General features: G+C 45.4%; 1 protein-coding gene across 1 annotated transcript; it reads left to right on the top strand.

The window, feature by feature from the left end:
• Positions 1-4850: 4850 nt before the first annotated feature.
• LOC119353527 lies at positions 4851-10834 on the top strand. The gene is made up of 3 exons (XM_037620146.1): positions 4851-5161; positions 7809-9975; positions 10167-10834. The coding sequence occupies exons 1-3, from the start codon at positions 4905-4907 to the stop codon at positions 10584-10586; spliced, it is 2844 nt and encodes a 947-aa protein (XP_037476043.1). The 5' UTR covers positions 4851-4904; the 3' UTR covers positions 10587-10834.
• Positions 10835-12991: the final 2157 nt, after the last annotated feature.

Genomic DNA, 12991 nt, shown 5'->3' with positions numbered 1-12991 from the left:
CGACCACGGCAGAAGATAGACTAAAGATGAGTGTCGTCCCTTATGCCTCGGCCATAGGGTCTATCATGTATGCTATGCTGTGTACCAGACCTGATGTAAACCTTGCCGTAAGTTTGGTAGGAAGGTACCAAAGTAATCCCAGCATGGAACACTGGACAGCGGTCAAGAATATCTTGAAGTACCTGAAAAGGACTAAGGAAATGTTTCTTGTTTATGGAGGTGACGAAGAGCTCGTCGTAAAGGGTTACGTCGATGCTAGCTTCGACACAGATCTGGATGACTCTAAGTCACAAACCGGATACGTTGAATGGTGGGGCAGTAAGCTGGTGCAGTTGCAAGCAAAGCATTGTGGCGGGATCTACATGTGAAGTGGAGTACATGGCAGCCTCGGAGGCAGCACAAGAAGCAGTCTGGGTGAAGGAGTTCATTACCGACCTAGGAGTCATACCCAATGCGTCGGGCCCGATGACTCTCTTCTGTGACAACACTGGAGCTATTGCTCTTGCCAAGGAGCCAAGGTTTCACAGGAAGACCAGGCATATCAAGCGTCGCTTCAACTCCATTTGTGAAAGTGTTCAAAATGGAGACATGGAGATTTGTAAAGTACATACGGACCTGAATGTAGCAGATCCGTTGACTAAACCTCTCCCTAGAGCAAAACATGATCAACACCAGAACTGCATGGGTGTTCGATTCATCACAATGTAACTAGAACATTGACTCTAGTGCAAGTGGGAGACTGTTGGAAATATGCCCTACAACAAAATGGTTATTATTATATTTCTTTGTTCATGATAATTGTCTATTGTTCATGCTATAATTGTGTTATCCAGAAATCGTAATACATGTGTGAATACATAGACCACAACACGTCCCTAGTAAGCCTCTAGTTGACTAGCTCATTGATCAAAAGATAGTCATGGTTTCCTGACTATAGACATTGGATGTCATTGATAACGGGATCACATCATTAGGAGAATGATGTGATGGACAAGACCCAATCCTAAGCATAGCTCAAAGATCGTGTAGTTCGTTTGCTGTAGCTTTTCTGAATGTCAAGTATCATTTCCTTAGACCATGAGATTGTGCAACTCCTAGACACCGTAGGAGTGCCTTGGGTGTGCCAAACGTCACAACGTAACTGGGTGACTATAAAGGTACATTACAGATACCTCCGAAAGTGTCTGTTGGCTTGGCACGAATCGAGACTGGGATTTGTCACTCCGTATGACGGAGAGGTATATTTGGGCCCACTCGGTAATGCATCATCATAATGAGCTCAATGTGATCAAGTGGTTGATCATGGGATCATGCATTGCGGTACGAGTAAAGTGACTTGCCGGTAACGAGACTGAACAAGGTATTGGGATACCGATGATCGAGTCTCGAGCAAGTAACGTACCGATTGACAAAGGGAATTGTATACGGATTGATTGAATCCTCGACATCGTGGTTCATCCGATGAGATCATCGAGGAGCATGTGGGAGCCAACATGGGTATCCAAATCCCGCTGTTGGTTATTGACCGGAGAGTCGTCTCGGTCATGTCTGCATGTCTCCCGAACCCGTAGGGTCTACACACTTAAGGTTCGGTGACGCTAGGGTTGTTAGGAAGACTTGTATGTGATTATCGAATGTTGTTCGGAGTCCCGGATGAGATCCGGACGTCACGAGGAGTTCCGGAATGGTCCGGAGGTGAAGATTTATATGTAGGAAGTTGTCATACGGTCACCGGAAAGGTTCAGGGGCATATCGGCATTGTACCGGGGCCACCGGAGGGGTTCCGGGGGTCCACTGGGAGGGGCCACCTCTCTCAGAGGGCCTGATGGGCTGTAGAGGAAAGGAAACCAGCCCTACATGGGCTGGCCGCATCCCCCCCTTGGGCCCATGCGCCTAGGGTTGGGGGGGGGGAAACCCTAAAGGGGGCGCCCCCCTTCCTTGGGGGGTAAGCCCCCTCCCGTTGCCCCCCCCCTCTAGATCTCATCTAGAGGGGGCCGGACCCCTTCCTCCTTCCCCTATAAATAGAGGGGCAAGGGGAGGGAAACACACAACATCCAAGGCGCAGCCCCTCCCCTCCCCAACACCTCTCCTCCTCCGTAAGAGCTTGGCGAAGCCCTGCCGGAGTACTGCAGCTTCACCACCACCACGTCGTCGTGCTGCTGTTGGAGCCCTCTTCCTCAACCTCTCCCTCCTCCTTGCTGGATCAAGGCTCGGGAGACGTCCTCGCTCCGTACGTGTGTTGAACGCGGAGGTGCCGTCCGTTCGGCGCTAGGATCTTTGGTGATTTGGATCACGACGAGTACGACTCCATCAACCTCGCTCTCTTGAACGCTTCCGCTCGTGATCTATAAGGGTATGTAGATGCACTCCTCTCTCCCTCGTTGCTAGATGACTCCATAGATAGATCTTGGTGATGCGTAGAAAATTTTAAAATTCTGCTACGTTCCCCAACAAGAATTTCAAATAATTATGATGATATCCAGGCAACGATCAATATATACGCATCACGTCCAAGATTAGTAGACCGACTCCTGCCTACATCTACTACTATTACTCCACACATCGACAACTATCCAGCATGCATCTAGTGTATTAAGTTCATGGAGAAACGGAGTAATGCAATAAGAACGATGACATGATGTAGACAAGATCTATCTATGTAGAGATAGACCCCATCGCTTTATCCTTAGTAGCAACGATACATATGTGTCATTTCCCTTTTTGTCACTGGGATGAAGCACCGTAAGATTGAACCCACTACAAAGCACCTCTTCCCATTGCAAGATAAATAGATCAAGTTGGCCAAACAAAACCCGAATATCAAAGAAGAAATACGAGGCTATAAGCAATCATGCATATAAGAGATCAAAGAAACTCAAATAACTTTCATGGATATAAAAAGATGGATCTGATCATAAACTCAAAGTTCATCGATCCCAACAAACACACCGCAAAAGAGTTACATCATATGGATCTCCAAGATACCATTGTATTGAGAATCAAGAGAGATAGATGAAGCCATCTAGCTACTAACTACGGACCCGAAGGTCTATAAAGAACTACTCACGCATCATCGGAGAGGCACCAATGGAGGTGGTGAACCCCATGATGGTGTCTAGATTGGATCTGGTAGTTCTGGACTTTGCGGCGGCTGGATGAATATTTCGTCGACTTCCCTAGGGTTCTGAGATTTTCGGGGTATTTATAAAGCAAAGAGGCAGTCCGGGGGGCACCCGAGATGGGCACAACCCACCAGGGCGCGCCTGGGCCTCCTGGCGCGCCCTGATGGGTTGTGCCCCCCTCGGGGCACCCCCCAGGTGCAGCCAGGGCCCGTTGTGTTCCTTTTGGCACATAAAAATTCTCCGTAAAATTTCGGCATTTGGACTCCGTCTGATATTGATTTTTTGCGATGTAAAAAATACGGAAAAACAGGAACTGACAGTTGGCACTATGTCAATAGGTTAGTACCAAAAAATGATAAAAATGATTATAAAACATTCAAGATTGATAATATAACAACATGGAACAATCAAAAATTATAGATACGCTGGAGACGTATCAGCGATAAGAATAATACTATTGCGCACGTGCTCGGTTCTTCCCTGCCGAATATTTCATTCAGGCGGGATTTGATTGGCCCCCGACTTGTGTCATGGCATCATCTTTTATCCCGACTGGATTCGATTAATCCGAGACAAGGCTAGGATGTGTTTCGCTGAAACCTTACTACATCAGGGTCTTTCATAGTAGACTCTATGTATCATGCACTCACGCATTCTGAGATACCAACGAGTAATATTAAGAAAATTTGGAAGTCTAAGATTCCACTAAAAATGAAAATCTTCATGTGGTATCTTTGTAGGGAAGTTGTGTTAACCAAAGACAACTTCGCATGGCGCAATTGGCGAGGGAGTAAGAAGTGTTTTTTTTTGTACTCATGACGAGACAATCAAGCACATCTTTTTCCAATGCAAGTTTGCACGATCTACGTGGTCAGTCATCCAAATAGCGTCAAATTTGTATCAGCTCACAAGTGTTGCCAATATTTTTGGTCATTGGTTGGACGGTATTACAAATAGGTTCAACACACTAATAAGGGTGGCAGCGTATGCCTTAATTTGATCGCTTTGGCTATGTAGAAATGATTTGGTTCTTAACGACAAAAATGCTTCTTCTCTACAGGTTATTTTCCGGTGTACACACTCGCTACGTACGTGGTCTATGCTACAACGGCCGGAGTACCAACCGCTGTTCATGGGGGTGTGTGCACGATTGGAGCAGGTGGCTACGGAGGTTTTTTCCCTACATGGGTGGCAGCATAACCTATGGATCGATCCACCACCCTCTTCGACATAGGCATAGTGTCAGTCTAAAGAACTCTACTGTTGCCGATTTGTCGATTTTTATTTTATGATTTTTTGTCAGACTTCTAAATTTGGATGTGTGCATCTTAGTTATGTAGAGACCGGGTGTTACTCATAATACTTTTTATCCGCTTGATGCTACATTTTAAAATAATAAAGTCGCCCTTTATTGGAAAAAAAAATGCCTTCATCTGCACGAGACAGTGTGCACAGCGGTGAAGCACGGCCGGGGCCGGTGGCTGTGTTGATTCAACAGCGGAATCAGAGTATCTTCACGCACGCAGTGCGCGTCTGGTTTTCCTTCTTTTTCCACAGCGTTACGCGGTAGCAATGAGCGAGGAACAGCAGAGCGCCTTTGGCGTTGCTGGCCCACCCCATTGACCGGCGAGTCGTCGCACCGACGCACTGTATAATTGTACTTGAATCAAAGGCCTTTATGTTCCAAGGAATCTGCTTTACCCATTGTCATCCGGTGAAGCCATTTACACAAGTGAGATAGGTTTTCTTCTTTGAGCCTGAGCGAAGGTGGTAAAGGGGTCAATGGCCAACGGCGGAGGCGGTGAGCACCTTGTCCACATAATAGCTGGCGGCGGCGGGCAAGGCAAGGTTGCCTCACCGGAGAAGTGGCTGAATCGCTTCGTTCGCTTCGTCGTGCTGATCGAGAGGCTTGGCAACGCGCTTGGCACGCTGGCATTTATGTGGGCGACCGTCGTGCTGCTGGGCGGCTACGCCAGCGAACTCAGCTCCGATGATGATTTTGCGTCCGCGACGACGATAGTTCTCTTAGAAGCCGTAAGGTATGTATGTAGTATGTATGTATATGCCGTATACAGATAACTACGTATATAGCACCTGGGTTGGTAGCAAATTAGCATTCCAAAAATAAGTTTGCAGCCTACAAAATTTACTCTTACATCCTCCCTGCATCGGTGTCATCAAAGGTCTGCTATATATGGAGTTGTACTGCCCAAACAAGAAACAAGCATCGCAGGTGCGGATCTAGAACCAGTCACCTTTTTTCTTCAATACCACAAATTCAATGAAAGAAACATGCAAGGAGCTTAGCACCTGAAGAGCAAAAAGACGTTTTGGATGTTATTGTTCACCCAGGTGTAGCCGAGAGCAACTAGTTAACGAGCGCTTCTTCGGAAGGCTCGCAACGATCAACGCCAGTTAACACGCTCTCAGCCATTCGCCACGTGTCGCGCTCTGGACGCTTCCTCCGGATTTTATTTTTTTATTTTATTTTTCCGCACGCGTTTTCGGCTTTTTAAAGGTTTTTTTTTGGTTTTTTCGACGTTTTGGTTTTCCCCCGGTCTTTCTTAGCTTTTCGACCAATTTTTTTTCTTCAAAAAAATGCATTTTTTTTCTTTTGTGAAAAGTCATGGTTTTCTACCACGAGAGGCACGGTTCTGCTTTAGCGAGAGTCAAGGCCGTGCCCTTCGGAAACGAAAAAAACACGTTTTCTGTTTTTTTTCGCTAGAGTCACGGTTTTGCTTCCACGAAAGGCACGGTTGTGCTTTCGCGAGAGTCACGGCCGTGCCTCTCGGAAAGGGAAAAAACAAAACACATTTTCTGTTTTTTTTTCTTTCGCGAGTCACGGTTTTGCTTTCCGCGAGAGGCACGGTTGTGCTTTCGCGAGAGTCACGGTCGTCCCTTTCGGAAAGGAAAAATACATGTTTTCTGTTTTTTTTCTTTCGCGAGAGTCACGGTTTTGCTTTCGCCAGAGGCATGGTTGTGCTTTCGCGGGAGTCACATCCGTGTCTCTTCGGAAACGGAAAAAACGTGTTTTCTTTTTTTTTCCTTCCACAAGAGTCACGGTTTTGCTTTCATGAGAGGCACGGTTGTGATTTCGCGAGAGGCACGGGCGTGCCTCTTTTGGAAAAGAAAAAAACCATGCTCCTAATTCGGTTTTTCGTCCGGTTAGTTCGTCAAAACCTATCAACATGGGATCTAGTTTTAAAGATCTCGACGCGAGGAATCCAATAATGAAAATGGTTCGAGATTTGAACGCACGGTTTAAGAGATAAAACGTTTTGAATAAGCGAATCTACAAAAAAGGGAAAACTCCCAGGTTGCGACAAGTGACGTGCTGCATGTGCGTCACTTGTCGCAACCTAGGAAGGTGAAGTGTTCTTTGCAACGAGTACTCCTTAATTAGTGATTTCGAGTGTAGTCACACCTCTGCTAGAGAAAGCACATCAATAACGGGTTGGGCTGCAATATGCAAATAACAACAACAGGGCAATCGTTACTCATATTTGCATAACAGTTATAGGCCCATAATTCCAGCTCGACACTAATATTCGCACATGGTTTTATAAAAAAAAGGCAGATTCACACACATTTTTCATAAAGATTTCAGATAATCCACACACCACAGATTTCACATATTACACACACATCACATCATTACAGATTTCACATGTTACACTGCAAAAATAACATATTTCACACATATATCACAACTAAAGATCACATGATAACTTCACATAAATGTATTATACAAGTTCATTGAGTGTAATGCAAGCTATTATGAATTAAACTCAATTAGTTGCACAAACAGTGGTTCTGCACAAACTCTTGATCTAGGCGTCCGAAACCCTGCAAAAGAAAAGAAAGCACCATTGATCACAACAAAGATCGATCACATCTAACAGAAGTACAAGCGCACACATTGAAGAGGCATGTGTGATCAAAAGAATAAAACAAAACCTTTGCATTTTTTGTTGATAATCTTTGAAAAAGAAAAAGCACTACTGCAAAATTACAGTAGTTAATATGATGTTGGGTTTTGCAAACCATAGAGAGGAGAAGAATTAATTAGTGACTTTGAAATCATGGTAAAGAACAAACATTGTTAGTAACACTAGCTATCAACCTGTGCGGATCCATGGGCTACATTTAGGTATCATTTGCTAGAAATGTGGCCGTTTTACAATGTCTAGTTTTTGTTCACTATATTATAAACAAAACAAAGGAATTGCAGTCTTTCGCATTTATTAGTCATTACTGATAAGATCGAAGTGGTTTTCTTTGAATATCTGGGATTATTCGGTTTAAACAACAGTGAAATGAGCGTAAAAAATACACTCATCATTATACATTGTCTACATCTCATCAAGAATTATTATTAGAAATCACTCTTACCATGAGTTAGCTCTAAGATTAGCCATATTTTCCGTCTTCTTTCTTTCAATTTTTGCTGTATTTACTCTATTTGCTATGGATCACGTGTGAATGTGAAGGCGGTTCGATTACCTTTTCCCGTCTCTCCTTTACATAAGCAAATGTGACATGTGAGCGAGTTCAAACCCTTATTGTACTTACTCTAAGGTCCAAAAAGTTAGCCGCAAACCCAAACCAACACCTCTTTAAACATCTCTTAGGCTTGTGATCTGTATTGTGTTCTTCTTCTTTAACGATACCATATACATATTTCAGGATGTTCACCCGTGACAACAATAGACTTGATTATCAACTGTTCTTCAATACCAGAGGAGCTTTTAGGCCTCTTGGCTGGAGTGGACTGATTGTGATTGCATGTTTTTCTGGTATTCTGGAAATCATCTGGAAGGTTCTCTGGAAGAAGTACTTGACGAAGTTTGATGGGAGCTTACTTATTGCAGTGACACTATCACTACTTGCTCTTGGCTGGTCAATAACTGTTCAAAGAGCTCTGAAACTACTCATATGCAATCCAATGCGTCGTGCCGCATCAGTATGGACTCTATGGGGCCCATTAGTTGCAATCGTATTGCTAGCTCCCTCTATATCCATAGACGGCTCGATGATTGAATGGGCAGTGTTCGCAGTACTACTTGTTGCAGTGCTCATAACAACAATAAGCAATCTGCGGTTCACAAGAATCAGCAAACTAGTGGACAGTGTTCTAGGCAGCAAACAAGAATTTTGGCGTAAAGTTACTATAAACATGTGCATGATTGTTGCTCTAGGGCTGCTGGTGCTTAATGAAGATGATGCATCTATGATGATTGCATTCGAGGTATGTGCTCTATTGATAGTGTCATTTGGCAACTTACAGATTCCAGCAGCAGTTGTGCGGGTCATGCTAGCATTAAATGAGCTTAGCGAGCCTGCTGCATATAATGAAAGCGTGGATGGCCAAAAAAACATTAAAGCCTCTCTAAGAATCTTCTATGGGATGGTGCTTGGACAAGGAATACTCTATGCTGTGGCCTGCATGTTTGAGTTCTTTTCTTTCATCCCTCGAAGATCCCTCATCCGCGGTGGTGGATTTAAAGGTCAGTGGGGAATGAAATCTGTCAATATGTATTACGCATATGCATCAGAGAAATGCATGCAAGGGGGTGTGCTTGCTCCAAAGAAGATCAACCTCAGCACCTTTGCCATGAATTCTGTGAACTCGGATTCATCCAAGAATCAGCTCGCCGGGATACGAATGATGCACAACTTTCTGCAAAGTCAACCAACCAAGGCACAACTCCTTTCAAAACTCGCCACTTCTACCAAGACGATGGCCAGAATAATCAGAATGTTGGATTGGACAAGTCCAAAGGATACAGCTATCAGATTATATGCCGCAAAGGTCACTGCAGAGCTTGCAAAGAACCTCCGTGCAGGCACTATCCCTGGTACAATGCAGCTTGTATCTGCACTTCTTGACGCTGATGGCAGACTGGAAAGAGGAAACCCACTCCTAGACACTGATGATGAACACGAACGAAGACAAGATCCAGTTCTGAATACAGAAGATAGCAGAGAGGTGGCTGATAACCAATTCCAAACACAAGGTCAACTTCGGGACACTGATATCCTGCTGGAAACAGAAAACAGATCAACCCAAGAAGTTGGCATGAACAAACAGAACTCGTGCGTGCTCAGATGCTGGCAGCATATTTCAGAATTCTGGTCAATACCCAAGGAACAGCTGCGGACAGACCACGATCTTCTACCGGCACTGGCCATGTCAATTATTGAAAGTCTTGCTGGTGTTGACCAGGACAACTGTGTGGAGATCAGCAAAGCAGCTGACCTCATCCCGAAGATCATAAGATTCACAATCTGCAGAAGTGACACGATGAATGTCAAAGCACAACAAGAGATCCTTCTCAAATCATCACTGAAGGTGCTGCAAAGGCTCACGAGCATTGGCGGGGAAACCAGCATCACACTGCGGTACAAGATATCAAAACACCCCTTCCTATTGAGTAACCTCTCAGGTATCCTTGAAGACGACAAGAGCAGCCAGATATCGAGAAAGTTGGTGGCGGGAATCCTCAGAAACATTGCCGTTGATGAGAAAACAAGGCAGGAAATTGGTCGCTTCCAAATGATCATCACCAAGCTGATGCAGGCATTTCTCTACTCAGAAGGAACCATGAGTACCAATGATGATCACCTGTCACGGAAGGTCGCCGGGCAAGCATTGGCAATGCTGACAATACAAAGTGCCCAAAACTGCTTGGTTATATTGAAGGAGCCATGGTTCATGAAGGAACTCAAAATCTTGATCCATGATAAAAGGTACATATATCTGGCGGCAAGCCTGCTGCGTAATCTGTGCCTGCATGCTAGATCCGAGCTCAGAGAGTCAGACCTGAAGGAACTATCTCATACCTTGAGAGAGGTGAGAGCTGCTAATTCGAGCAACAAGTACACTATTAGAGATGCATAATAAAATTTACCATGTTTTGTCTGTTCTTGTGCGCAAGGTTTCAGTAAAATTTTGATCTTTATTTTTTGCTCACTCATTTACCACTGGACTATAGATAGAGATACACATCAATTTTTAACTGATAATGATACATCTCATTACAGGTGTTGGAAAGAATACTAGACGCGGATGGGGCAGAACTAGAGATCCTGATTGGGCTTAGTTCACAGATATGTAAAGTTATTCCTGAAGACTTTACCCGAGAACTAGACGCTGGTCAGATTAAGCAGAGATTTGCCAAGAGGCTTGTCGACACACTAAAAGCAAACATGAAACCTAGTGCTCATTGTCCTGGGATCAGGAGAGTGGTACTCGATCAAGTCATACACTTGATGGAGTATAATTCTCGCTATGCAGATTGCTTCAACGCATTCGGGATGACAGATGCACTGTCAATGGTAGAACAAACACCGTCAAAGGCTGAAAACTACAGGCTTTTCTTGGGCGATGAAGGATTCATGGAGTACAGCATGCCTCTCTCCGATCTTGTGGCCAGAGCAAAAGAACTTATGGGTTGTGACTGACTACGAGACACTAATAGATGGAAGTGGGACTTCTACTTTGCCTTTCTTGAATGAATGAAAAACTGTTGCGGCGAGAATAAAGGATTATCAATTTATCATATTGTTTATTAGTCAGGCTGCAAGTGGGACGCTTATTCATTTGTCTTCGAAATGTTTGCGACATAATGTTATGGGTGATTTAAGTGATTAGTTTTCCAACTGGTTCTAGTGAATCGCTGTTCGGCATAAATTTCTGCACATAGATTCTCATAAGGTCGGCAGCGATACAAAACAGATGCTTGCGCTCAAGATAAATAGATAATGGTCATATTTTAAGAGCAAGTAAACAGGTCATCACAGTTGAAGAGAAGAAGATGTCATCATAGGTTCGCCGGTGGTGCCCATTTCTGGGCTGGGTTGTATCAGTTTTAGCCCGGTTTTCCGTAAATTAACCGGGCAATTCTTACTCTCTTCTTAATCAATGAAATGGCGAGTCTTTTGCCTTGTTTCAAAAAGAAGAAGATGTCATCATGTTACAGTAGAGATACCACAGGCGTCTTCCTAGTGATAAGTTTGCTTTGCATGGGTAGGCATGGGTATGTTGCAAGAAAATCTAGTGCAAAATCTGCATAAGAACCCAGTACCGGCCTCAGATAACTTGTACTTCCATTTGTAGCTGCCGCAGGATCAAATGAGTCCTTTATATTTGCATCACACTCCTAGTTGCGTGTCACTGTGATTACTTACTTTCATCGACAGATGTTGGAAAGAGTGGGTGAGGCGCAGGGGATAGAAGTAGAACTACATGACTTGATCAGATTCCGCCCATGAAGATCTAAAATCATTTCTGAATATTCCGAGCAGGCACTGACCGAAGCAAGATAGTTTACAGTGAGAGGGGAAAAAAGGTGTGGATAAGCTGATCGATGCACTGGATGGAGATACGATCGCAAGTGTTTGCAATCCAGGAAAATAATGAGGCAGATAACTGACCTTCAGTACATGGGGCGGTAGAATCCTCGCTGTAAACTATCCGGTGATTGCTATTGCCATGACAGGAGCGTGTCAAAGGTAGAAACAGTAGCCGGCTTAGGGGTTTCGATGAGCAAGCAGGGGTCAAGGTCTCAAGGAGTGCTACGGCATTACCTCTCGCTCTTTAGGAAGCAGCAGAAACCGCTCGACCTCACCTCACCTCCCACCTGCGAACGAACAGCAGGCCGATGGCGGAGCTCGATGACGCGGGTGGCGACGCAGCTCACGGAGGCCACGGACGGCGCCTCTCCCCTCTGGCCCCGCACGCCGGTGGCAGGAGCAGTGCAGCGACGGCGAGCACCATGCGAGCAAGGCGGTGGCTCCGATGCCGTGCTGGTACGGCGGCGGCGAGCGCCGGCGGCGGCAGCGAATGGGCTGGCACTGCCGCAGGATGGGCTCGCCACACGACCCGTGGGCTTCTTTTGTTTTCTCAGCACACGCATGTTCTCTGTCTGAAAATGTCGGATGTGCCAATTCTCAAAAAAAATGTCGGATGTGCCAGCTAGGATGGATGGTCTGCCCGAGCGTCGTCCCCATCGCCGTCGAAAATTCGAATTGTCTTTGTCTTTTTTGGAAAAACTTTCAATCTATTCATCATCAATCATGGCAGTACAACGAGCAGCAAAAATAAAATTACATCCAGATTTGTAGATCATCTAGCGACGACTACAAGCATCAAAGCGAGCCGAAGGCGCGCCGCCGTCGTCGCCCCTCCATCACCGGAGCCGGGCACAACTTGTTGTAGTAGACAGTTGGGAAGTCGCCATGTTAAGGCCCCATAGGACCAGCAGCCTAGAACAGCAACCGCCATCGATAAAAAATAACGTAGATCGGAAGGATCCAAACCGAAGAGACACGAATGTAGACGAACAACGACGAGATCCGAGCAAATCCACCAAAGATAGATCTGCCAGAGACACACCCCCACACACACACCAACGATGCTAGGCGGGGAGACCTTTATTCCATCTTCAGGGAACCGCTGCCGTCTCGTCTTCCTAAGTAGGACACAAACCCTAACAAAATTGAAAAAAAGACTAAAAACGGCGCCCTCCCGCTAGCCCTTGTCAGGATCCACCGTGCCTCCATAGCCCTAGGGCCACCAGAGACGAGGCGAACCTGCGCCGGTGCCGGCGAGAGGCACGAACCCTAACTTCCTTTCTTGGAGGAGAAGGACGAGGCGGAGCCCGCATCCCAGCAGTACTGATGGACAGGGGCTCGGGAAAAGCTAGAAAAAAAATCTAAAAATGACCAATGAAAAACTGAATAGTCGAAAAAAGGAAAAAAATATTTAAAAAACCGAAAATGCGTGCGGAATAATAAAACAAACAAAATCCGAGGGAGCCCCCAGAGCGCGACATATAGCGGCGGCTGGCACGCTCTCAGCCCACCTC

This window comes from Triticum dicoccoides, chromosome 2A (genome assembly GCF_002162155.2).
Source record: "Triticum dicoccoides isolate Atlit2015 ecotype Zavitan chromosome 2A, WEW_v2.0, whole genome shotgun sequence".
NCBI lineage: Eukaryota > Viridiplantae > Streptophyta > Magnoliopsida > Poales > Poaceae > Triticum > Triticum dicoccoides.
The sequence above is the reverse complement of the archived record's forward strand: the minus strand, read 5'-3'. Positions and strand labels throughout refer to the sequence as shown.